The sequence below is a fragment of the Balearica regulorum genome, chromosome 6 (assembly GCF_011004875.1).
Source record: "Balearica regulorum gibbericeps isolate bBalReg1 chromosome 6, bBalReg1.pri, whole genome shotgun sequence".
Taxonomy (NCBI): Eukaryota; Metazoa; Chordata; class Aves; order Gruiformes; family Gruidae; genus Balearica; species Balearica regulorum.
In genome coordinates, this window is record NC_046189.1 from 238,881 (window position 1) to 263,868 (window position 24,988).

The 24,988-nt window shown below is 40.8% G+C and overlaps 1 protein-coding gene across 13 annotated transcripts in view; it reads right to left on the minus strand.

Moving 5' to 3' along the window:
• PCNT (pericentrin) overlaps positions 1 to 24,988 on the minus strand; it is a 100,859-nt gene that overhangs the window by 46,309 nt on the left and 29,562 nt on the right. For 8 of the 13 annotated variants that reach the window (XM_075755813.1, XM_075755816.1, XM_075755811.1 and 5 more), the window contains 11 exons: positions 23,752 to 23,990; positions 20,622 to 21,097; positions 17,827 to 18,403; positions 16,493 to 16,726; positions 14,644 to 14,808; positions 12,875 to 13,021; positions 11,192 to 11,343; positions 10,159 to 10,373; positions 9,475 to 9,701; positions 7,219 to 7,381; positions 5,975 to 6,118 (listed from right to left, as the gene is read on the minus strand). In XM_075755813.1, the coding sequence (XP_075611928.1) occupies positions 5,975 to 6,118; positions 7,219 to 7,381; positions 9,475 to 9,701; positions 10,159 to 10,373; positions 11,192 to 11,343; positions 12,875 to 13,021; positions 14,644 to 14,808; positions 16,493 to 16,726; positions 17,827 to 18,403; positions 20,622 to 21,097; positions 23,752 to 23,990 (2,739 nt within the window). The remainder of the gene's footprint in view (positions 1 to 5,974; positions 6,119 to 7,218; positions 7,382 to 9,474; positions 9,702 to 10,158; positions 10,374 to 11,191; positions 11,344 to 12,874; positions 13,022 to 14,643; positions 14,809 to 16,492; positions 16,727 to 17,826; positions 18,404 to 20,621; positions 21,098 to 23,751; positions 23,991 to 24,988) is intronic. The other 5 variants (XM_075755815.1, XM_075755818.1, XM_075755817.1 and 2 more) reach the window with 2 other exon arrangements.

The window sequence follows — 24,988 nt, forward strand, 5'->3', positions numbered from 1 at the left end:
TGGCACCGGGCTTCTCCTGCCATTTTAAGTTTGCTATCAGCTGATAAATACAAATCACAGGGTTAACAAAGGCCTTTGAGGAACTGCTGGAGATACACACACAGACTGTGTATCTCAAAAAGCTCTAGTCCTGGTAGGTACTTTTTGCCTTTGAGTGATAATCCACAACTACATCCAATCACATTTCACCGCACGCACTAATTTTGCAAACTCACAATTACCAAGAGCGGTATCTCAGATGCCTACACACTAACAACAACCGTGCAATCGCAGTGCCGCGCTCCCTACTTTTTCTACCACGGTGCTAAATAATCACACGAACTAAGCTCCGACTTTCCTAATCAAATGTTCATTGAGTTGTGGATGTAACTCAGGCTCCGGCAGAATGCACGCGGGTAAACGAAGAGTCTCCGCCAAACAATCTCTCTCACATCCCGCTCAGAGCTGTAAGAGCCTCCTGCCATCGTGAGATGCCACACAGTAAGTTAGCCAAGGCTGAAACACACCGTCCAGAAAAAAGCCGACGACAGTCTGAATTCCATTAGGAGACTGAACCCCACCACAGCTGCACAACACAGAGTATCTGTTACCAAGTGCTGTGTTTTGCCAGGCAGGAGATGGGAATAAAATAAAATAACACTCTACTGTATTTGCTTGTCCATGGTGCACAGAGGAGTCTGTACAGACATATGTGAACCCGTAGGAGGGGCACGTATGTAGACCGAGAAAAGAACTGATGCTTTTGTGGAAACAAGCACAAGAATTTTTCCTTCTATACCCTAAGAAACATGGTCATTAACAAGTGGATGGCTTGTTTTTAGTTTCAAAAGGAACACTATTGCTTTCAGAGGAACAAAATATTGATTAGATAAAACTGAAATAAACGGTCATGGTCACCTCCTCGAACAGAAATGCAAGGTAATAGAAAAAAGTAATTAGGCTAAGAGATTTTACATGGAATTGAGAATGTTTCAGAGAAATCAGGTATCAAATTTTGGCCATCTCAGTAAGTGTAATCTCTTTGAGCAATTTTCTAATTTTTATTATTTTAAGCACACATTCCCCAAGTGTATAAATATAATTTCAAGCAACATGAACAGAACATCAGATCACAGATTTATTCCTCCATAGGGACAAACCTGCTATTTTATTAATACGAATTCAAATCATGCAATTCCATTTTGGTAACACCCCGGCAAACTCCTCCCCGCTCCCCAGATCACCGTCAGCAAACGCCAAGCTCCATTCTAAGTGCATTTTATTAGCGAGGCCATTCTACTCACATTAGTACTCCACATCAGCTTTTCAAGGGATAAGCCACGTCAATCAACTCCAAACAATATGATTTTTATTTATCATATTTTCCATGTACTACAAACAATTCCAAACCAGAGGAAGAGTACTACTGGTTGGGGTGGGGGAAAGGGGATGAAATTTAGGGCTCGGCACTTGCAGCAAATGGAACTGTTTGAGTTCGAACGAGCGGCTGGCAAGAGCCGGACTGCAGCTACCGGGGGAACATCAGTCCCCAGCGACCCTCCAGCCAGCTCGGTCAGATGTTCCCTTGCACTGAGCAGGCAGCAGCAAATTTCAGGGCAGTGAGGTGGCTACAAAAAGTACATTAAATACTAATAGAGTTTGAGGGACAGAAGGAATAAAGATGGGCAAGACAGCCCAGTGCAGCTTTTTAACTTTAACCGGAATTTACCTAGTTAATTCTTTTTTATTCACCTGAGGGGTTTGGTTTACCCAGCTCACACTCTTTGGGGAAAAAGAAAAAGTCTAGAAACAACGAGACAGCGAATATGCAAGAGAACGTATCTACAAATACATATGTGCATACAAATAAAATTAATCTAAAAGATGGTAAGATATTTTGTGTATTATTATTTTGTGTACTATTTTGTGTAGACCACAAAACCTAATCATGGCAGCTATGAATTTACCATACGAATTTATCATATGAATTTGCTACTCAGGAGTTAAGTATGCACACTATAGTTTAGGAAGAAGAAAAAAAAAAAAAAAAAGGAAAAAAAGCCTCTTTCAAATTGGCACCTGCAAATTTTACTTCAGCATTAGACTTCCAAAGTCAGCGTAAAGCTCTACGGACCCTTCTGGCTTGCTTTTGGTCTCATTGTTCCTCCCATAACTAGCCTTCCTTACCGTTCTGCTCTGCCCTTCTTTTTTCTGATCTACCTGGCCATGCAGTTACATCTCTCTAGTCTCCCTTAGACTTCCTTCAGTTCTGGCTGTACTTTAGCTCCGCATTTTACATCCCCTCAAATATTTTTTCTTTTTTCCCCCCTTTAAATTAATTTAATCATTTTAACAGCCCACTGTGTATCATCAGAAGCTCACAGCAAGCTTACAACCCACTCCATCCCCTCAAAAGAAAAATGAAGATGGCAAACATGAAGATAATGGCATAATGTCTTTTAAGCCTAACAGCAGCAAAACATTTTTTTTTCCTTTCAATATTGATCCGTGAATTGAATATTCTTAGCTTTAGTTGTTTTCTGATGCATCACAGAAGTCACAACTCTTTTTTTGCCAAGATATTCATAAACCAAATAATTTCTTGGGCCTATTTATGAAGTACTATTCCTCTTTGTTAAAATAAAATCAAAACTATCAATTCAGTCAGTCAGTGTTACAGCAACACAAACCAGAAAAACCCCACACTCATCATTACAAACCTGAACCTTCTTTTTGTGCTACATTAGCAATAGGTATTCCTAGAAACCAAAACACACAGATATGTACAAGACAAGAATAGGGCATTGTGATCCACTCCATCTTTTAAATCACTAAGAATTCATACGTAATACAGAGAGTGCCTACCTTTTATTTGGCAGAAAATGCACATCACCTTTATTATGACACAAAGCTCCTGATGACATACGTTGATCCATGCCTGTTAACCGGACTAGAGCTACTACAGAAATGGGTTTACATTATAACCATGCAAGTTTGTTGCAACATTCTTGGCTTGTCACTTATGCATTTTCTAATACAATCAATATTCTTTTTTTGCAATTTTCCCCAGACAGAGATGGAATAATTAATGCCTCAAATCCCCCTTTTAGTTCCTGCCAGGGGATTCCAAGCAGGATTCAGTCCAGCTGGCACAGACTTACAGACTGTAATACATCACATATTGCCATGACACACAGACGTACTTGCGATCAACAATACCATGGAATTATTCTGCGTTTCCTGCGGGACATAGTACTCAAGGCCATAATCACTGTTTTAAAGTAAGCACAACATGCCTTTAGTTTCAGTTGCAGCCCCTGAATCTGTTTATGTTCTGCTGTCTTTGCCCTGAGGAAGAGAGGTCTTTCCCCACCTCTTCCTCTGCTTACTGGGGCAAAGTAAGGTACTAGTCTCTTAAGGGAACAGTAAGATATTATTAAGATATCACATGAGAGGTCAGACACACATGTATTATACTTTTTAATAGGGCCTGTAGCAATAGGACAAGGGCCGATGGTTTTAAAGTAAAGAGGGTAGATTCAGACTAGCTATAAGGAAGATATTTTTTACAAATATCAGGGTGGTGAAACACTGGCACAGGTTGCCCAGAGAGGTGGTAGACACCCCATCCCTGGAAACATCCAAGGTCAGGTTGGATGTGGCTCTGAGCAACCTGATCTCCTTGCTGGTGGCAGGGCTGGAAGGTACATTCTCTGAGGAGCGGCTGAGGACTCTGGGTTTGTCTGGTTTGCAGAAAAAGAGGCTGAAGGGCGACCTCATGGCTCTCTGCAACTTCCTGAGGAGGGGACATGGAAAGGGAGGTGCTGAGCTCTTCTCCCTGGGATCTAGGGACAGGACGCCTGGGAATGGCTCAAAGCTGCGCCAGAGGAGGTTCAGACTGGACATGAGGAAGCATTTCTTTACCAAGAGGGTGGTCAAACACTGGAACAGGCTTCCTAGAGAGGTGGTAGATGCCCCAAGCCTGTCAGTGTTTAAGAGGCATTTGGACAATGCCCTTAACTTTTGGTCAGCCCTGAAGTGGTCAGGCAGTTGGACTAGACGATCATTGTAGGTCCCTCCCAACTAAAAATATTCTATTCTAGTTGAAGATGTCCCTGCTCATTGCAGGAGGGTTGGACTAGATGACCTTTAAAGGTTCCTTCCAATCCAAATCATTCTATGATTCTAGGTACAACATGAGTATTTTGATTGCACTACATTTGAAAGGTCAAGAGCAGAGCCAAAAGGAAGAACACAGAAGGATGGCGGCCCACAACAGCAGGACAATGGTAGAGTCAAGAGCCAGAAGAGAGGTGAAGAACAGCAAGGTGAAGAGAAGAAGAAAGGATGAGGTGGGGGAGAGGCAAGAGGCAGAGAAGAGTTGCAGAGGAATGATACAGTAGGGCTGAGAGACAGGCAGTAGTCTACAACCGAGGCTCCTGAGAGGTGGACAGATAATTGCAATATACAGACTGTGTTCAGCCAAACACACCCCTCCTGTAGAATTTGGATCCATACCTAAAGCCTAGAGTCTTTATATTCCTCTACTACCGACAATGGAGAAATCCACTAGAAAACTGTTTCTTGCTGTCTTTATTTCTGACCCAAGCATGCACTATGTGCAACTACCAGTTACGTAGTCTGCTCAGGCAGTAATGATCTATGCCGCATAGCTGACAGTGGCATCGTGGTGACATAGCTGAGGGTAGCGTAATGACGGCACTAACAGAAATGGAAACACAGTGATCCCAAGTGACAAAATTTCTACTGGAAGACGATACAGAAAAATTCACTTATAGAAGTATTAGAATGACATTAAGACTGCAAATTCAAGAAGTCAAAACTATACAATGCTGTTGAAATGATTCACAGATTCATCGGTATGAGCCAGCATAACCTAGTCTTGAGTTCCTGCATAGTGCAAGTCACATATCTGAATTTTCTTCTGTGAATCAAAAAAAATCATATTACATGTAAGCCAGTTATATTACACTGAGATTTTTCAGAGTCTTTATTAAATCACTGCTGTCACTGTTAAAATGTGTGCTACCTCATTTGCAGTGTGAGTTATCACAGCACCAACTTCCACCCATTGAGTGTTAATAGACTCCCTCCAGTATCTCAAAGAGATCCCCTTTATCCTATTTCACTTCCCCACACAAACTCCCTGTAGTCAGCTTACATCATATCACATATGCTGTGGGGTGAGGGATGATGGAGTGAGGGAAGGAGTTATGTAGCCTGCTGATTTGCACCTACTTGTCTGGGTTTGCTTTGGTATTTCAACAGCTGGCATTGGCTTGCAGTGAGTCACTCCTTACATAAAGGTTTAAGACACTTGCCTCACCTTATCCTCTCCAACAACACTACCTCATGCAGCATTTTCAACCCATGTACTTTCCTTTAAAAACCTGAACAGACTTTGAGCTTGATCATTAGACTCTTTCCACCGTCACCCTCACTGATCACATGCGTGTGTTTTAACAGGACAAGGCTGGGGAGCAGGGAAAAGCTTACATATGAAACTAAGTACACATCACCACCACAAGTTTTTCATAATCCAAAGAATCATCCAACAGGTTTTTTTCTTTCTACCATCATTATTAAGCTATCTCCTTAGTCCTGAAAGCAGTCAAAATTCTTAAAGCTCCAACTCTTATCTTTGACTGCGGTGTCAAATAACCAGCATTTCAGTTACTAACAAAGTGCTAATTTTTCATTGGAACTAACTACCTGTAGTTAATACATGCCTCTTATTTTCTCAGACACTTCCCATTCTTAACTAAGCATAAGACTACAGCAGTACTCTTCCCTGACAGTACTATCTTTGTATCAGAAAGAACCAGTTGCTTTATTTTCTGCTTTTATAGGAAGACCCTGCTGACCTCTGTACCAGACTGAGCTGCTCACTAGGTCGTCAAAACAAAGACTGATATGTTATAGAAACACAGTGCAGTGTGCCCTTTCCACTAATGGCGTCATACCCACTCCTCACCAAGAATTGCTTGCTCCTGGGTTAGCTCCTGGAAGCGTTCACGCATATTCTCCAGCTCCACAACAAGGCGACGCTCAGATTCCTCTTTCAGATTCAAGGCCTCTTCCAATGCAGCTTTTTCTGCAACATAGCCTTCGATAATGCCTAAAATCCCAAGTTAGAATGCAAATAAAGCTGCAGACAAACTCATCTATTGGAAAAAAGCAGCTTGAAAACATGAGTAAACAATGTTATGCAAACAACGAAAGGTGACATAGAAAGGAAGAAGTGGAAGATGACTTAAATTTACACTGTAGCTAGGCTTCTTGAAGCATCTTAAGGAATAAAATGTACCAGTTGATGTATTCTAACAGATTTTATGAGGCTGACGTGTCACAACATGTCTCCAAACATGTGGAATGTATATGGGGACTATTAAGCCTTGATGGCCTGGGATCACCTCACAACATAGGACAGTCTGACACATCCTCTGCTGGGGGCTGGGGTTCGAAGAAACAGAATCTACAGAAAGTAAGATCAAGTGTTAGATTCAGAGCCCAAGAAATCCAGGAATGATTCACAGAAAGGAAGGAAACAGGATCTTGGAAAGACCAAATAAGCCTAAAGGACCATGACTGAGAAGAGGAATGGAAAGCAGATGCCATGAGCAGTTGAGAGAAGCTCAACTTGAAGGACACGGAAACCCTCAAGATTCTCCTACATAAAGGCGAAGACCTCAAGTCGTAATCTTCACAAGGGGGAATTAGACTGACGATATGCAGTCTGTGATAGTGTTGAGATCAACAGCCTCAGCCTTTCTGTCTGTTCTTACAGAATCTCTTTATGCCTGCACTGCCATCAAATACTGCTCCAGTTCACGCTGAACCCTCCCAAGGTCAGACAGGTGGGCTGATTTGCTCTGGGAGTGTATCTTCTTTTCAATAATCCAAGCTCCTGTGTTCAGGAATACAAACTGCTCGTTTTTAAAAAATGATGGTATTTTTCTCATGCAGTCAATGGAATAAGTATTTATAAGCACTATCACATGTGGCCCAGGGAAATGCAATTCTGATGAGGAGAGTTAAGTAGTGGATTTGCAAGAGAAGACCCAAGCTTCAAGTAATTAGTAATGTGAAAGGCAGAAAAGGGATGATAGACAGGGAAATCAACAACAAAAGCCACAAAAAGCATACCATAGATATTTGGAGGAAAGAGGTATGAGTAAATGGCGCTGAGATCTCTTCCTATTGGTTTCATTTTCTTACCCTCTGCTTTATGAAGCTCTAGTGCCAGCTGATTCTTGGCCTCGCTTTCCTCGCTGAGGCACTCCATTAGCTCCTGGTGCTGACTAACCACTTGGGCAGTTTCCAAATTTCGGCGGCTGAATTCTTCTTCAAATTGCGCATGGTTTTCGTGCATTTTCTCCAGCTAAAAGTAAACAATTTCCCCTAGCATCAGATCTTGGATGTACATGCAATGTAACAATACTACAGACATTTGAACAAAAACCCCAAAACAAAAATTTTTATAACATTTATGTATTAAGGTCCAGGTTTTGAAGTTTCATTTTAGTACTAGGTTGACTTTGCTCAAAACCCCTGGAAACTTTGGTGACTCCCTGTATTTTTGCCACAAATCTTCCTTAGGCACATAAGTTTCTTTACTGTGCATAAAAAGATATACCTCCCTGTTGGCTGAACTGCTCAGCATGACACTTTCTGAGCCACCTGAAATTCAAAGCATCTTTGTGTTGTCCGAAAAGCGGATTTGTTGCCCGGTGTGCAATAAGTCAATTCTCACACACACAGGAGAAATATTGCTTTTTATTCAGGCCTGGGTGCTCGGTGGATTTCCACAAATCAAGCACACCTAACACCAATTTATATACAAATGTTACAAATTAGTATGCTCCCAGTTACAATGATTGGTTCATATTTCTTTGCCTAGTATGCAAACTAGAAGGCATCCTCAGTTCTTTTCTCCGCCTTTATCTTTGGGTAGGTGGTATAGTTTGGGTAGGGGGCTCATGGGTCGGTGGTTGCAGAGACCCTGGCCCAAATTACCTTTCCCCTAGTTTCTCAATACTTCTGGCACTCCCAAATGGTTATTCAGGGTCTGTTGATCAGACAAACGATTTATCGGTTATGCTTCTACCTCTTGACAAGCACATCTTAATTAATACATTGTTTGGGTAAATATTACCTAACATAATGGTAGGACTGTACAATGGCCATCCTCAGTAGTACCTAGCAACTATTTACAAAACTATCTGTGACATCCTTAACTATGGAACTATGAAGAATTATCTGTAACTTCTTAGCTACAGAATCATGATTAACCTTTAAATTTGATGCCGGATATCACTTGCACTTAAATTCTTCAAGAGATTCAGGCATGTCTAACAGACAGTGAAGTCAATACATCACCAGGTTTCCAAGGTATGGGCAGCAGTTCTCTGAGACTATGTATGCTGCATTCCTATGTGCAGTGTCTCAAGTTCAAAGGAAAGGAATAGATCAGTCCCATTCCCATTTAGTTACTAATTAGCTTATCCTGGTGGGTAGGACATTTCACAGAGCTAAGCAAAGTATACTTAAACGCAGCTGATGAAGGTGACCTAGAATCTAGATCTGCCATGGCTTGGGCAAGTGCTTTAACCCCAAGTTAGCTACATGCTAGTGGAACTAGCATCAGTACCCAAAAGCACAAATTTCAGCACCTCAATCTAGGAGGGATTTTTTTAAGATGGTGAATATACATTTCACACAGACACTTATCTCTGTGTTGCACAAAATACCTGACAAGAAGATGAATTTCAAGATATATTCCTCCCCTTCACATTTTCTCTTAAGTTAGGGGCTTCCTTACTCAACAAACTAATTATTGTAGCACTAAATTCAATCCTCTAAATGTATACGGTACTCAGGCATCTACCTCAGATTTATAACTCCTCCTCCCAAACTTGAATGACTAGACATTGCAAAGCTCACTATGGAAATACTCCAATTCTTTCATGATACTGAGTTGAGCTCCTTCTATCACAATTAAGCAGTATATAATTACAAGGACGTTTGCTTACTGCTATCTACATATTCCCAAAACATTTTAACTTAAGACTGAGTTTTCTTGAACCTGCTTATCACTGTTGAAGAATCATTGATGTGAAGTGTAACAAAAACCCCTCAAAAACCCTTAACTCTTGGTCTCCGCAATTTACCAAACACATCTCAAATCCTAGTCTAAATCTACATAAGGCAACCAACTTATAGCCTTCCTACAGGATCTACTAAAAGAAAAAAAGTCGTTATTTGATCATTTTTATAAATGAGACTAAGGGCAAAACCTTCATTGTAAGAAGCAGGGGATGCACGTGACTCCCTATGCTGATAACTTGTCACGTATTCAGACAAAATCTGTTTCTTTTTAGTAACCAGTCCTACAGATTGCTAAATACACACGCCTTAAAACAGATTTCACATTTTCAGTATAATTATACCTCTCTATAGATTAATAAGTTTTACCTGTTTAGTTGATTCTGTAACCAGTTCCAGAAGTCTTTCCACTGCAGTGCGCAAGCGATGACCAATTTTCAGTATCATTTCTTCATTTTCACATGCCAATTCTGGCTTTGCAAAAACACTTTCGCATAAGTACTGGCTCAAGTCAGACCCCTCGTCAGTCACTGGAGATAGCTGGTTGTGTTCAGTGAGAGTTTCATCAAGCAGCTCTTCTGCTGAAAACAAGCAAGCTATTTAAAAACACAGAAAAATGACACAGAACTGGCCACTCGGATAACAACTGACAGCAGACAGTGGCCTTGCTTGGTCCTGGAGATGTATTACAAGGTGAAAACCTGTATACATCAATACCTCACTGTTGACAAATCAAGACTGTCTTTCACAACATTTGGAAATATCGTGCTATACATAAGGGCCTGAAACTCTGTATTCACCAAGTTCATCTTTCCTGCCCTATAATTCATTCAGCTTCTCCCAGCAACATTTTAGTATCTGAACTATGAAAAGTATTTAAATGAAAGAACACTGATAGACACTATCTTAAGTGTGGAGCAACTTTGAAAGAGACACAGAAAATACTGCAACAAGAGTTATACCCTTTCTGAACCTTGCCCATATAAAAGGAAATAAAAAGGCGTTTTCAAGAACATGAACCGACTACATCCAGTTATGCAGATTTGTACTCACCTTTTTCTAGGTGATGCTTTTCTTTGGCTTTGAAATACTGCACAAATCCTATTTCTTCCATAATACTGTGACTTCCTCTAGAATATCCAGAAGCCAGACTGTCATCGAGGCAAAGACCAATTTTGCTGCAGATAAGGTCCTCAATGTCTATTGTGGCCTTCACCAACTCCATAAGCAATTTCAAAACATGCTGGTAAGATTCCTGCAGTTTTTTCCTAGAACAAAAGCATATTGAACACTTCAAAAATTGCATGCACTTGATTTAAAAGACACTTTGAACCTACTGAAAAACCAGCAGTCTAAAAAGGATATCTTGCCATAGTTTGACAGTTAATAGTGAAGACCATTCAGATGATTCACAAAAATCCAAGGCCGTTTCCACAGAGCAGGCTCAGCAAAAAACCCTTTGTCTTCTCCACAGGTAGATGGAGAGATCATACTGCAGTCACAAGCATCTCAGGCTTCCACGTCCGTGGAAGCACCAGCAGGGAGAACACGTCTGTACTATACTACTATGACATCAAAATAACTAGGGGTGTTCTGGCAGAGTAGACAACAAAAATTATATTTATGAAAACATTTTAGTTTAAAAAACTGGCTTACTGTTTTTCTTAAAAGGTGAGGGAGGGAATTCTTCTAGAATTTTATTCAGCATGACAGCTTCTCTCTAACCCACACATTCCAATGACGTATCAAACCAATCTACATTGCACTGAATGGTTTCTATGACCAAGAGGCCTTCTCCATTTCCTAGCTTTTTTCAAGATTACAGACAGTGGAAACCCCAAAACACCAAAGTCTCCATCACACCACAAGAAAAAAAGGAGGAAAAAAACCCCACTACACCCTTGCTAGGTTGGTAATAAACTCACCCTAAAAAAACCCTTGAAAATAAAGCCATTATATAGTCATCCTATACTATTAATTTGAGCTGGCTTAATTTTGCCTAGTTATTGATATCTTTATGAAAAGTGAGAAAACAAACAAACAAAACCCCAACAACCAAGCGTTATATAACCCAAGATGTACAAACCGTTCATCCTTGGACTGCTCAATGTCAGATCTCAACATGGCTACCAAATTCCCTCCTTCTTGGTTTTCTCTGTCCCGCCGTTGAAGGAGCGTCTCCAGTTCAGAGTTGGTCTCCTCTATTTCATGGTTTAAAGACTCCACTTTCTTTTCCAGCTGTGGAAAATACAGTAACAATGCAACAAAGTTGATCATTTTGCCTAAACTATGAACTTCACCCAACGATCTTACCCTTCATCACTTCGTATATATTCACACAACCATTGTCTGCTGTTACACAAATTTGCTTCCACAAGTACTAAAAATGAAGGACAGCAGAAAGGCTAAAAATGAACGGTTATTTTTTTTTTTTTAGTTTTCCTTTTCTGATGTCGATTTTGCTTCAGGGAGCTGCCTCACTTGCATTCAGACTCCATGCATACAAGCAATGCAAAAAGCTTTGATGTGAAGCTTTACAACTTTAGTTTGCTCTTAGTTTGCTTTCATTGTTATGCCTCAGAGACACAGAGCAATGTCCTAGCATAAGTTTTGGCACTGTAGCACACAAACCTGAATAGCAACCTGAGCCAGTACCATCTGCACCAGCCAACTTTCATCTTTGCTTTATAAGCTCTGCCTGAAAACAAGTATCTAGAAAAATGTCTTCTCTCCTCATATTTATATGTTCAGATGACTCCTCCATCCCACATCATATATATATATATTTATATATAAAAATGAAAGTATATACACCCACCCCAGCTCCTGGATTTTGCTGCCAAACAAATCAGTCCTATTTTGTCTCAAAAGTAAGCTAACAAATTAGTCAAAATATCTATTTGGGAAGAAACTGCAAGGAAAGAAAAGCATTCTACTCCCTTGCTCACCTTCTCACCTCTCATCAAATCCTGCATGCAGAGCACGAAACAATAATGTATTTCTTCCAGTAGAGGAAATTCTTAGCTTTGCTTCCAGTTTTCCCACTAAACATAAAGGCCTAACAGAACAGTCCAATATATGAAATTTACATTTTGGTCAGAGCTTCCTGAATTGTGAAGGAAGACATGAATGGTTTTATTTCATTTTATCTTCTTTTCTGAAAACTCAAAGCTATTATTTTAATTATTATTTTATTGAAAAAAAAACAACTTGACATTTCTAAACTTCCTAATTAAAACAGACACCTTTTTCAAGCTGTTCCTCTCTCTTTAAAGCTTTCTGGGTACTAAATTCAACTTAGATATTTGCTTTACAGGAGGCATTAAATTTTCTTTTGTTTGGCAAATGAATATTATCTTTAGCACTTCTAGATCCAAACTTCCCATTTGCCTGTCTTACTTCCTCCAAGCTATAGGTCATTTGGTCTAACAAAAGCTACTAGAGCACTATTCTTTTGACAAAAAACGTGATAGATACAGATGGCATTTAACACACAGACAACAAGGGGAAATGTCCAACCTTCTCTTATAACGCAGTGTTAATCTGCCTGAGAAATGGCTGAAGATCAGTTTTCAGGCTGCTCCCCTGTTTCAGTTTCCATGTTGCTGCTGTAGTACTCCAACTAAGGGACACTGAATCTTGAAAACTAGCGATCACAAGAATTATACATACAGTCCTTCTATATGTCTTGAGAAAGGCAAGAGCACTGTGCTTAAATACAACCATAAAAGCACATTTAAAATCGAGGTTTAAAATATTTTCCACGCACCTGGATAATTATTGCTGCTTTTTCCTGTAGCTGGGCTGATAACATCTCCTGCTCCTTTTGGTGAGCAGCCTGTGCCTTCTCCCTTTCCTGAATCAACATCTGCTCCTTGTCATGTAGTGATGCCTTTTTTTCAGCTTCAAATTCCTCCTGCATAAGTCACATACACTTTCATTTACAGAGAGAGGAAAAAACAACAAAACACACCACCAACTACCACCCCAAAAAAACCCACAACCAAAACCCTCCCCCCCTTTTTTTTTTCCGCCTTACTTCTCAGATCAACTAGCAGAAACTTACACAGTTAACACCCCCAATCAACAAAATTATGCCAAAACAATGATTTAAAAATAGTTAAGTAGGTGAATGAACTATCTGCATGTGCTCACTGAGACCCAGGCCATTGCAGACTGCTGAGATAGTGAGGAGGAGTAGGCAGGGGAAGGCTCGTTGTAAAAACCTGTATCGGACCATGACCCAGCTCAGCCCAACACTGCAAAGAGATCCAGCCAGTCTCTTCTGGGTCAAAACACTGGTCATCAAGTTAATGAGAAAAAAAACAACCCAGAGACAGCTGTACTAGCAGCAGAATTACCCCTGGCAAAGTTTCAACAAAAAGGGAAGTTTCTGGTGTCCCAAATGCTACTCAGTAACTGAAGCGCCTGGGCAGCACAAGAAAGGGAAAAGCAGGAATCGCCGCTGTGGCAGGTGCATACCGGCCAGCCCCGTCCCAGTGGCTGCAGGCCGAAGGCTGGGGTTCAGCCGAGGACAGCAATGCCAAATACACCTCCAGCAGCTTTTTGGGACACACGTGCATCCTCTGTTTCAAAAGATAGCTGCACCAGATGGAGAGAGGTCAAAGAATGACCAGGCTCCACATTGGGCCAGAGGCAGGAAACTGGAGAAATTTTCTGCACGTCTGCAGCACCCAGTTCTAGAGGTTCGTGCAGCTGTCGGGAAGAGTCCCACCTCAGGTTGGGGCACTGACAGAACAGCAAGGACCTCTTGAAATCTCTCAAGGAGAAGCAAATAAGGAAATGGTAGTTCCCCTAATCCAAGTTATTTGTGCTCCACACACGCTCAGTATAACGATAGCACTGAGATGCATGTAAGCACTGCTCTCCGGGTGTTGGTGCGTTTCCCTCTCTTCTGACACAGGATGTGTCTTCTCCATTCATTTAACAGATCGACAGGCGCTCATCACCGAGCCAATGAAGACATTTTGCACAAGGCTCAGAAGATGACAGGCAATTACTACATTGTACACAAGGGCAAACAAAGGTAATTTTCAGGGATAAGCATCTTGAAGGTGCTCATCAAGACAAAAGTTTGGAACAAAAAAGACGAACCCAAGAAAGCAGAAATTAAGAACAACTACAAAAAAATCTTATGCACCAAGTGCTCACTGTCATCACGCACTTGGCAAAAGCTTAGATAACACAGAACATTTTTTGCCATATATACATGAGCGCAGAAGACGAGGGATGACAGGCCAAGGGCATACTCTCTGCAGACACCAAGAAGAAAAAGTTTATCATTTCAAACTGAACATAAACATATGCAAGGACAGTTGCTTAGAATCAAGACTTTCCATTGATATTTTTGTTTTGTTTGAAGGATACCACCTCACATCTAATTAAGGATTTTAAGACAATCCTGTAGTAAATATCATAAGTGCTTACAGAACACTGCACCATTTCCAATAGCGCTCTTTCAGAAAAACACACTACTACAGAGGGCACGCTCTGAAGTTCATTTACATCAGACCCTACCTTCAGCTGTGCAATCTGCTGTTCAAGCAGTACCTCCGACTGACACTTCAGCAGCTCAATCTCTTCCTGGAACTGAACCTGCTGCTTCAATTTTACCTCCTCAAATTGAGCTAGAAGAGCCGTCCGCACAGTTTCTACTTCAGAGGCCGATGCAGAAGCATACATCTGCAGACAAGTAAGTAATATAAAATATTTTAGCCATAGTGTCATAATCAAGGAACAAATCAAGCCAAACCAAAACAAAACCATCAAGCTCAGCCCAATTCTTAAGAGTATTTTCACAATAGGTCTACTCCAATCCTCAAGGTCACACAGCACTTCCATCTATCATCACACTGACTACAGAAAAAATCAAGTTGATAAAAATAGATAAGAAGCAACAAGGCATTAGGTATCAAGTATCTCCTGTATTCACAAGACCATCAGGTCAGACTAAAAGAGTACTCCCTGCTTGTTCTTTCCAACAGACACTTGTCTAAAAGAAATTCAAAGAAATAAGAAAGAAAGAGGGGGAGAGAAACACAAGGAGAGCATGTTTTGTTAGGATGTGACTTCTTGTTTAAATGAGATTAAACATTATGCACTATACTTAATGCAATTACCCTATGCAATACAACAAAGAAGTCCATCAAAAGTATCAGAGAAAGGCTTGGGTTTTGGTTTTTTTTTTTCATTTGGGTTTTTTTTTCCTATTACCCTCTCTAAGAAGAGTCATTGTAGTAATCAGAATAAAGAGAAATCCTGTTTCTAGGATAAAGGGCTTAAAAATTTAATAATCACAAGAACTTCCCACAAAACTACCTTCCCAGGCAAACTAATCTTTCAAAAGTGAAAAGACTTTGCAATGCACTCTGGCCAGCTGGAAACCACTACCAGCTCTAAGGCCTGACAGTCTGAAAGAACACAGGGGATCTCCTCAAACCTAAATGGTTTTTGGGAGGTGCACAAGTAATACAAAGGTGCACCAGTGACTAGGGAGTTACTCAGCACACGATCCAATTTTCAAATTACTAAGTGAAAAAGCTAGAGTAAGTTATATTTTACAATAACATATGTTGCTTGGTTGTAGCTGGATAAAACTCATTTTGTTTGTGACTTCTCCTAATATATGAATGTAATAGATAATATAGAAAAGTGAAAAGTCTTAATCACTTGTGGCTGCTTGCATCAACAGAAATTAGATGGTATAAAAGACTGAATAAATAGATCTTACTCCATTTTGATGTTTAAGGAGAACTTAGCATAGATGATCAAATCTTTAGCCTTCCCTGTGAAAGTAAATATCATCAAGCTTACACGTAAACATTCCCATCAAGAAGAAATGGTAAAGCTTTAAAGGCAACTAGGAAGATTTCCAAATCTCACTGAGAAAATACGTTTGGAAAAATATTACCTACTATGATTTCCCTACAAAAAGAAGAAATCAATGTTAGTACAGGTTGTTCACTTATAAAAGCTTGAAGTGAGCAATTAGTTTCTACAAGTGGTTAATGACCTAACCTATTAGTTTTCTATCAAAATAGCAGCTTTAAAATTTTTAATTAAAAATACGGTAGGGACTCAGAAGAAAGCTAGCCTACTTCCCCCTGCCCCGATAAAGAGAGCCCTGAAAACATGGAATTAAATTTTAAAAATTCAGGATAATACATATATACAGATTCTTTTAAGTCCTTTTAGATAAAGCAAGGCTTAAAAATGTTAACTTTGTCTCCTATCTATTGGCACTATTAAAAAAAAAATAATCCAAAAAGTGTCTAGATAAACAGCCTTACTTCTAAGGTTAATAAAACCGAGTTTACTTTATGTAAGCATGGATTATTTTGGGTTTAGGTATTAGCAACATTCTGACCTCTTGCTCATGTTCATGCTGTGCTTTTAGTTTCCCCAATTCTTTTTCCAGCTCCCTGGAGTATTCTTCCTTGTGGTTCTTAATTTCTGCCTCATGAAGATCCTGAAGTTCTTGGAGTGCTTTTCTATGCTTTTCCTCCATATGCAATACTTCCTCACGCAATATATCCAGAGCCAGACGTTTTTCTTCTTCCAGCAACTTCCTTTGATTTTGAAGAGCTTTGTACAAATCATCCTGTGTAAGCATGAATTAAGAAAGGAGAGAAAAAAGTAAGTACAAATACTGTTGTAACCCATTTGCAAAGCACATGTTCTGCTGTATCAAAGCATTTGAAGTAAACAGGAACAATATTGCCCCATGAACGATAAGCACACATACACATACACACTCTCTATGTCATTGAAATGGGTTTATTTTTCCTATCTATTAAAAGTTTTGTAAATCCTCTACTTTTTCCTCTATCCATGACAGCACTCCCTATCAACACAATCTTCAACTTTTTCTTTCTTTCCACTCAAGAACAATCAAAATGCAGATTTAAGATTAGTTAGCAAAGATAGGACAGAAGAAAATTACCACCTTTCCTCCCATAAGACCTTGCTCTTCACCTTTGTGGGCACAGAAACCACATATAATCGTAAGTCTGGGAAGTGGGCATGGCAACAGACAAGCCTGAAAAACAGTACATCTCTCTCTGGAAGGCTCTGAAGTTTTAGCAGTGAGCTAAACGTCCTTACCTGTTTGACTTGGAGAAGTTTCGGGATCATTTTTTACCCCTCTGAACTCTAAAAGAGCTCACACCTCTACCTTATGACGAGTAAAGCTATGGACTTCTGTTAAAGGCCCTAAGACAATATCCACTCACCCATGACCTGCTCCCAAAATCCCATCTGGGACCTTTAGAGATACCTTTCTTCCATTCTTCCCGTTGAGACTGTGCCACTAGGCAGGATCTTTGGATTCTTAGAGATGTAGCTTAACCCACAGAATCACATCTGAAGAATTACACGGTAACTCTATCAGGCAGAGAAGCTGTAAGCCACAAAATGAAGACCCTCCAATCTGAATTATATTAAAAATATTTACTTCATTTGTACCTTTCCCACACACAGAGAGAGAAAACTCATTAGTCTGAGCATTTTGGGGGGAAGTGACAGATGGACTTAATTTTCAGCTTCAGTTTCCTGTTTCAGCTCACAATATGGACACACACAAGTGTTAGTGCTGGCACAAAGGACATTGTAGAAATACACCCCAAGCACAAGGGAAAAGGTGATCCCACACAATGTACCAGGAAATGCCACCTTCTATGCCAAGTTTTCCTTCTGACTCACCTTATGAGCTTCCTCAGCTTCAACAGCCATGGCTTTAAGTTTTTCCATATGAACAGTAGCTAGCTCAATTTTCAAATTATTTTGGGAGAGCTGAAGTTCTTCAGCATGCTTTAATTTCAACATCTCTATCTCCTGAACCAAGCGAGCTTGATCCATTTTATCCTTTTCATGGAGCTGTTCTGTGTGCTGCAGCTGTAGTTTCTCAAGAGCCTGGCTGTGTTCATCTCTTATATTCTGAATTTCAGATAGGTAGGATGACTCTAAGGAATCCAGATTTGATAAGTGTTTAGCCTCCAGCTCATCAATTTGTGTCTGATGCTTTGTCTGTAGTTCAGCAACACAAGCTTCAAGCTGAATCTGCTGTTTACTTTCTAGCGTAGATTTAAGTGTCTCCATTTCAGCTTGGTGCTTTGTCTGAAACTCAGCTGTAAGAGACAAAATTTGCTGCTTATGCTTCTCCTGTAACTGCTGACTTTGGAGTTCCAGCTCATCAACATGTTTCTTTTTCAGCTCTTGGAGAAGAATCTCTTGCTCAGTTGTGAATTTCTGAGTCATAGCTTTGTGTTCCTCCATAAACCTATATTTCCAAAAAAGTTAAGAGAATATTGTCAAAAAGGCACTGTTGGCTTTTTTTTAAATAAATGAAATAATAAATACAAATCAAAGAAAAATAAGTAGGCCTTACTTAGCCTCCACAAATTTTACTTTACTTTTCAAATACAGAACGAGTTCAATGCAAGCCACACAGATGATTTCATAGCCACATAATTAAAGGTTTATGCAATGTCACTTGGTTGTATCTGGTTATTACTAGGTAGACTGGCATTAAATTACTCACTAATACAGTGCAACATACAAACATCATTCTCTGTTCGAGAAAATACTGCCATATGAGAGCACCTAGGACATAGTATATACATTGTCTACATCTCGAATGTGTTGTCTGCAAGTAAAGTGTCATCTGGTTAAGACTCAGACATAAAACCATGGTGGAAGTGTACATGGGATCCTTGGGGGCTCCTCCAAACTCTGCTCAGCTCTCTGAGGTCTGCTTAAAGCTTGATGCGCAAGATTTACTATCTGTAATGCTGCAATTTACTGTAATCATTAACTATAGTACTTTTGGAGACAGACACCAATAATTAAAAAGTGATTGGTTATTTAAAGGCTAAGTTCCAGCTTTCAGCATTTTCTTACTATAATTATTTCCCCAATCTTGTTCTATGAGCGTATGTTTGGGGAGGAAAGAAGGGATAAATTAGAAGCAATGCATACAAATACAAACATGTAGTTGTTTGAATATTTCCTTTAATACACTAAAACCAATGGTGGTAGGAAGGGGAGGAAAAACTGAGCAGTTACAACCTTCACATCTAACCAGAACTGAAGAAGAATACCATATGCAGCCCATCAACCTCAGCATTCAGTGGATAACACAAGCTTCGTTCACCAGAAAAAGCTTGCTCAAATTCATTTGAATTGTTTGAAAACAGTTGAAAAAAAATTTATAGAATTTTTCCACTTACATGTCCTGTAACACTTCCCTTCCTCCAAGGCTAGTATACGATTTTCAGCTGGGTGTTGTAGTCTTAACTGTAACAGGCAGAACTTGACTACACTTCATTTGATTTGCTAGGCTAGATTAAATACATTTACATGAAGCAAAATTCTATAGTAAACTGTAATGGACAGCATTACTGTTCCTTGGGAGTAAGCTTTACATATATAAGTTAGCTGGTGCCATCAAGTGACAAACCTACATCGCTACGGCTCACTAAAATAAGAAAAAGTAACAATGACAATCACAGAATCATAGAATCGTTTTGGTTGGAAAAGACCTTTAAGATCTTCAAGTCCAACCATTAACCTAGCACTGCCAAGCCCACCACTAAACCATGTCCCTAAGCACCACATATACACATGTTTTTTGAACACCTCCAGGGATGGTGACTCAAATACTTCCTGGGGCAGCCTGTTCCAGTGCTTGATAACCTTGTCAGTGAAGAATTTTTCCTAATACCCAATCTAAACCTCCCCTGACAAAACTTGAGACCATTTCCTCTTGTTCTGTCACTTGTTACTTGGGAAAAAGAGACCAACACCCACCTCATTACAACCTCCTTTCAGGTAGTTGTAGAGAGCAATAAGGCCTCCCCTGAATTTCCTTTTCTCCAGGCTAAACAACCCCCGTTCCCTGAGCCACTCCTCATCAGACTTGTGCTCCAGACCCTGCACCACTTCATTGACCTTCTCTGGACAGGCTCCAGCACTTCAATGTCCTTCTTGTACCAAGGGGCCCAAAACCGCACACAGCACTCAAGGTGCGGCCTCACCAGAGCCAAGTACAGGGGGACGATCACTGCCCTGGTCCTGCTGGCCACACTATTCCTGCTACAAGCCAGGGTGCTGTTGGCCCCCTTGGCCACCTGGGCATACTGCTGGCTCATGTTCAGCTGCTGTCGACCAACAGCCCCAGGTCCTTTTCCACTGGGCAGCTTTCCAGACGTTCTCCCCCAAGCCTGTAGCATTGCCTGGGGTTGCTGTGACCCAAGTGCAGGACCTGGCACCAAGCCTTGTTAAGCCTCATACAGTTGCCTCATCCCATCAATCCAGCCTGTCCAGATGCCTCCGTAGAGCCTTCGTACCCTCCAGCAGATTGACACTCCCACCCAACTTGGTGTCATCTGCAACCTTACTGAGGGCGCACTCAATCCCCTTGTCCAGATCACTGATAAAGATACTAAACAGAACTGACTGAACTGGTAAGTTGAAGTGCTCAAATACACAGGACTTACTTGGTTTGTGCCTCCATAAGTTTCAGCGTGCATTCTTCCTGCAGACAAAGCGTGGCCTTTTCCATTTCTTCTGCCATGAGTGCTTTGGCCGCCTGCAGGTCACAGTCATATTGCTCCTGAGATTTCTGCACAGCCTGCGCACTCGCAAGGCTGTCCTCTAGTTGCTGCAAGTTGTTTTGCTGCTCTTTGACCAGCTTCTCCAATTCTAAAATTCTGGCAGCTTGCTGATCCTGAAGCTGATTCATTTCAGCTTCACGAAGTTCAAACTCTTTTTGTAAATTCTGCTTCTCATATTCCGCTCTATTTTGCAGTTCTATACGCAACAATGATAACTTCTCTTCTGCTTGGATTCTTTGGTCCTCGCTTTCACATTTCCATTTCATCTCTTTTTCTTTGTACATAGTCTCTATTTTCTGGACTTCTTCTCTGGCTTCCCTTAATTTATTCTTGTGATCCTCAGCAATTTTACATTTTACCTGTGAAAACAGTATTAAAAAATGTATAAAATACAAAACCAAACTGAAGTGTGTGAACATTCTCAGGCCTTTCATTCAATGCACTATTAAGAATTAATTAGGATAAGGAAGATAAGAAAAAAATTAAGGGAAAATTCTAGAATTAATATGGTACTTGATGTTGTTTTCTCTTGGGGATACTCTTCTTCATTTCAGGAGTTCAACTTATAAAGCTATGGGCACCTTCAGTATTTATATGATTAAAAATCTTAAATTTCTCCTCTCCTTACATGTTCCAGTCGCATTCTATAAGCAGTATCCAAGACCATGTTCTCATACACAGCATAAAAATAACACAAAAACATGTAGCACAAAAACCGAAGCAAAAGCACCAAATGGTGGCTCAATGACAAAAGGGAAAAAATACACTAGAGGTAAACAGGCAAACAAATAAATGGTAAACTAAGGAAACAACAAGGTCATCTCCAAAGAAAATTAAAAGCTAACAAGAGATCACATAGGAGCATCAGTAAGAAGTATATTCTTCATTTTTCACTTGGAAGGTTTGTTTTGAACAAATATTTAAGCATTCATTTGTGCTACAGCCTAAATGAAGAGGCAGAAAAGAAAGGCAAAACCCCAAATTTTGATTAAGACAATCCATGAAAACTTGGCAGGGATGCCCTGGAAACAGAGACGCAACTGAGGAAATTGGTTCGCTCTGCTTCTGAGAGCAAGAGACCAAGAAGGGAAACAACGTATTTGCAGCCAGTGGATCAGCAGGTGGAACAGGCTCATTTCAAACACCCTGTTCTGGATATGCTTGTCTTTAACCCAGCCAGCAGTGCCACAAACACGATACTGTAGGTAAACCAGCAGTACTGAAAGCTTCACTACTGGAAGCTTCACCTGAGTCTCCGTGTTATCTACAAACAGTCTGCAAGTGTTTTCTCTGGCCTCCTCCACCAGTTTTTAAGTCTGGAAAAGGATACACATACTGATCTCTCTTTAATAAGGGAGGAAAGGACGACTTGAGAAATGAGAGCTTGATCCATCTAATTCTTATAAGCATTCAAATATCAGAATAAATTAAACAGTGTATTAACATCCAATCTAAGTGTATGATTGGGTGTCCCAGATGGGACAGCTGATTTAACAGGTAAGAGGGAAGGTGCCAGATACAATTCTTTCAACTCTAAGACTTTTAGAGTGAAGGTGTAAGACCTACACCAAAGCAAAGCCAAAAATCTGTTGTCCAGATTCTTTCTTCTTCCCTCAAAAAAAGGTCTGAAAAAATATTTCACAGAATCCCAGACTGGCAGGGGTTGGAAGGGACCTCTGGAGATCACCTAGTCCAACCCCCTGCTAGAGCAGGATCACCCAGAGCAGGTTGCACAGGATGGCATCCAGGCAGGTTTGGAATCTCTCCAGAGAAGGAGACTCCACAACCTCTCTGGGCAGCCAGGGCTTGGTCACCCTCAGAGTGAAGAAATTTTTCCTCATGCTGAGATGGAACTTCCTGTGTTCCAGTTTGTGCCCGTTGCCCCGTGTCCTGTCACTGGGCACCACTGAGAAGAGTCTGGCCCCTTCCTCTTGACACCCACCCTTTAGATATTGATAAGCAAGTTCTCTCAAGTCTTCTCTTCTCCAGGCTAACCAGCCCCAGCTCTCTCAGCCTTTCCTCATACCAGAGATGCTCCAGGCCCCTCATCATCCTCGCAGCCCTCCACTGGTCTCTCTCCAGTAGTTCCCTGTCTGTCTGGAACTGGGGAGCCCAGAACTGGACACAGAACTCCAGATGTGGCCTCACCAGGGCAGAGTAGAGGGGGAGGAGAACCTCCCTTGACCTGCTGGCCACGCTGTTCTTAATGCAACCCAGGACATCGTTGGCCTTCTTGACCATGAGGGCACACTGCTGGTCATGGAGAGCTTGTTGTCCACCAGGACTCCCGGGTCCTTCTCCACAGCGCTGCTTCCCAGCAGGTGAACGCCTCACCTGTACTGGTGCTGGGGTTATTCCTCCCCCGGTGCAGGACCCTACACTTGCCCTTATTGAACTTCATTTGGTTCCTCTCCGCCCAACTCTCCAGCCTGCCCAGATCTTGCTGAATGGCAGCACAGCCTTCTGCTGTATCGGCCACTCCTTCTAGTTTTGTATTTCTGGTTATTTGCTTCAAAAGACAGTCCTATCAAAACCAGAAATTTCTTAGAGGGGACCCATTGAGCTGAGGGGCTTTTTCCATCTGCCACAGTGCTTTCTGCTGAATTCTCCATTACCAATGACAGTATGCAAGTGCACCGTGTTACTCTCGCACCAGGACACTACAATGACCAGCATGGAGATGTGCAGGATGAGGACCTTTTGTACCTACCTGTATTGGTGTGGTATGCATACAGTCTACCCATGTCAATATAAAAGGTGGACTAGATCAACCCCTGAAGGTCCTGCCTTCCCACACTATCTGTGCTCTTAAAGAAAAGTACATCTGTGGTGAAACTAAGCGTTGCGCTGAGCTTCAGACTTGTATTCCAGTATTTGTGAGTATCCATGCAAGTCCATTTAAAGCTGAAGTTACTATCACTAAAGTAGGGATGCTGCTTCTATCTCCCTGGGCCTTCCCAACAGATCTGAGCTTGTCCATCTCTATACAAAACAGCACTCTAATACGGATTACCTTTTCCATTTCCTCTTTCAGATGCTTTTCATTCTGCACAGAATAATCTTTTTGTTTAGTAATCTCTTCCTTTAAATGCTTTATTTCTTCCAAAAGATTTGCAATACGCTGTTTCTCAGAGTGGAGGAGAGAGAGCTTAGCTTTGTGCTCTTCCTCCAGCACAGACACTCGGTCAGCCACCTCCATTTCAACTTGACGGGCTGCATCTTGAGCACTCTGTAGGCGCAGTTTGGTGATTTCTGAAAAGAAAAAAACAAAACAAAACAAAAAGACATTCTGGAATTTATTTTCTTTTAATAGGTCCTATTAATGCACAGAAATAAAGCTGAGCATTGTCAGCTGTGCAGTTTATCAGTAGCCATACTAACTGCAGACCAACAAGAATCCCTTATCGGGATGATTTTGTACTCTGATCTGCTTCATCACCATCTTTGAAATTTATCAGTATGAACACGCACGGAATAATGGAGAAGGATCATGAGACCTGCAGCAGGACCTCCCTCCTATCAGCAACAGCCACAGGAGCTGACTTTCTTTTTGGACAAGACAATGGCAGATTTACGCAAGTTTTATCTCCTCTTTTGGACACAGAGTTTACATAAGGCATTTTCCCAAAAAGCAGATGGGACAAATCTCTAAACATTCTAATTTAAGCAGTTCTGATAAACTGTCTAGTATTAAAAATAAATAAATAAATGAAGATAAGAAATATAACTGCAAATTAAAAAAAGTTGTACTGATCCTTTTAACCAACACACAGTGGAATGGAGTTATAGCCATGTAACATAGCTAAGTTATGGATGATGAGTTCAAATGTTTGTGTGTCCTACTGTGCTCCCAGAGACAGGTTGCGGATACAAGAACTGCCATGATCCCTCACCTGCACCTCAACAATACACACATTTCATACTGAACCAGTACCAGGCAGCATATTTCTATAAATCACAATTCCAAGAAAAGCAGCAACTGTTAAGAAATTACACAAACCCACGATCACATTGGAAGTCTCATTAAATTTAGCCATAAGAGGAACTTTAACCTGAACCCTACAGCAAGATACCTATTACAAACTCTGCTCCCCATAAATACTTTCCTCTTTGTTCAAAAAATTCATCCCAATACGTATGCCAACTAGTTGGCAAACACAGGAGGAAAAAGAAATATTAAAGTTAAATAATAATCCACAAAAGGATAACAGGTAAAAGGCATGGAACATAGAACAGAACTGGGTCTGCTC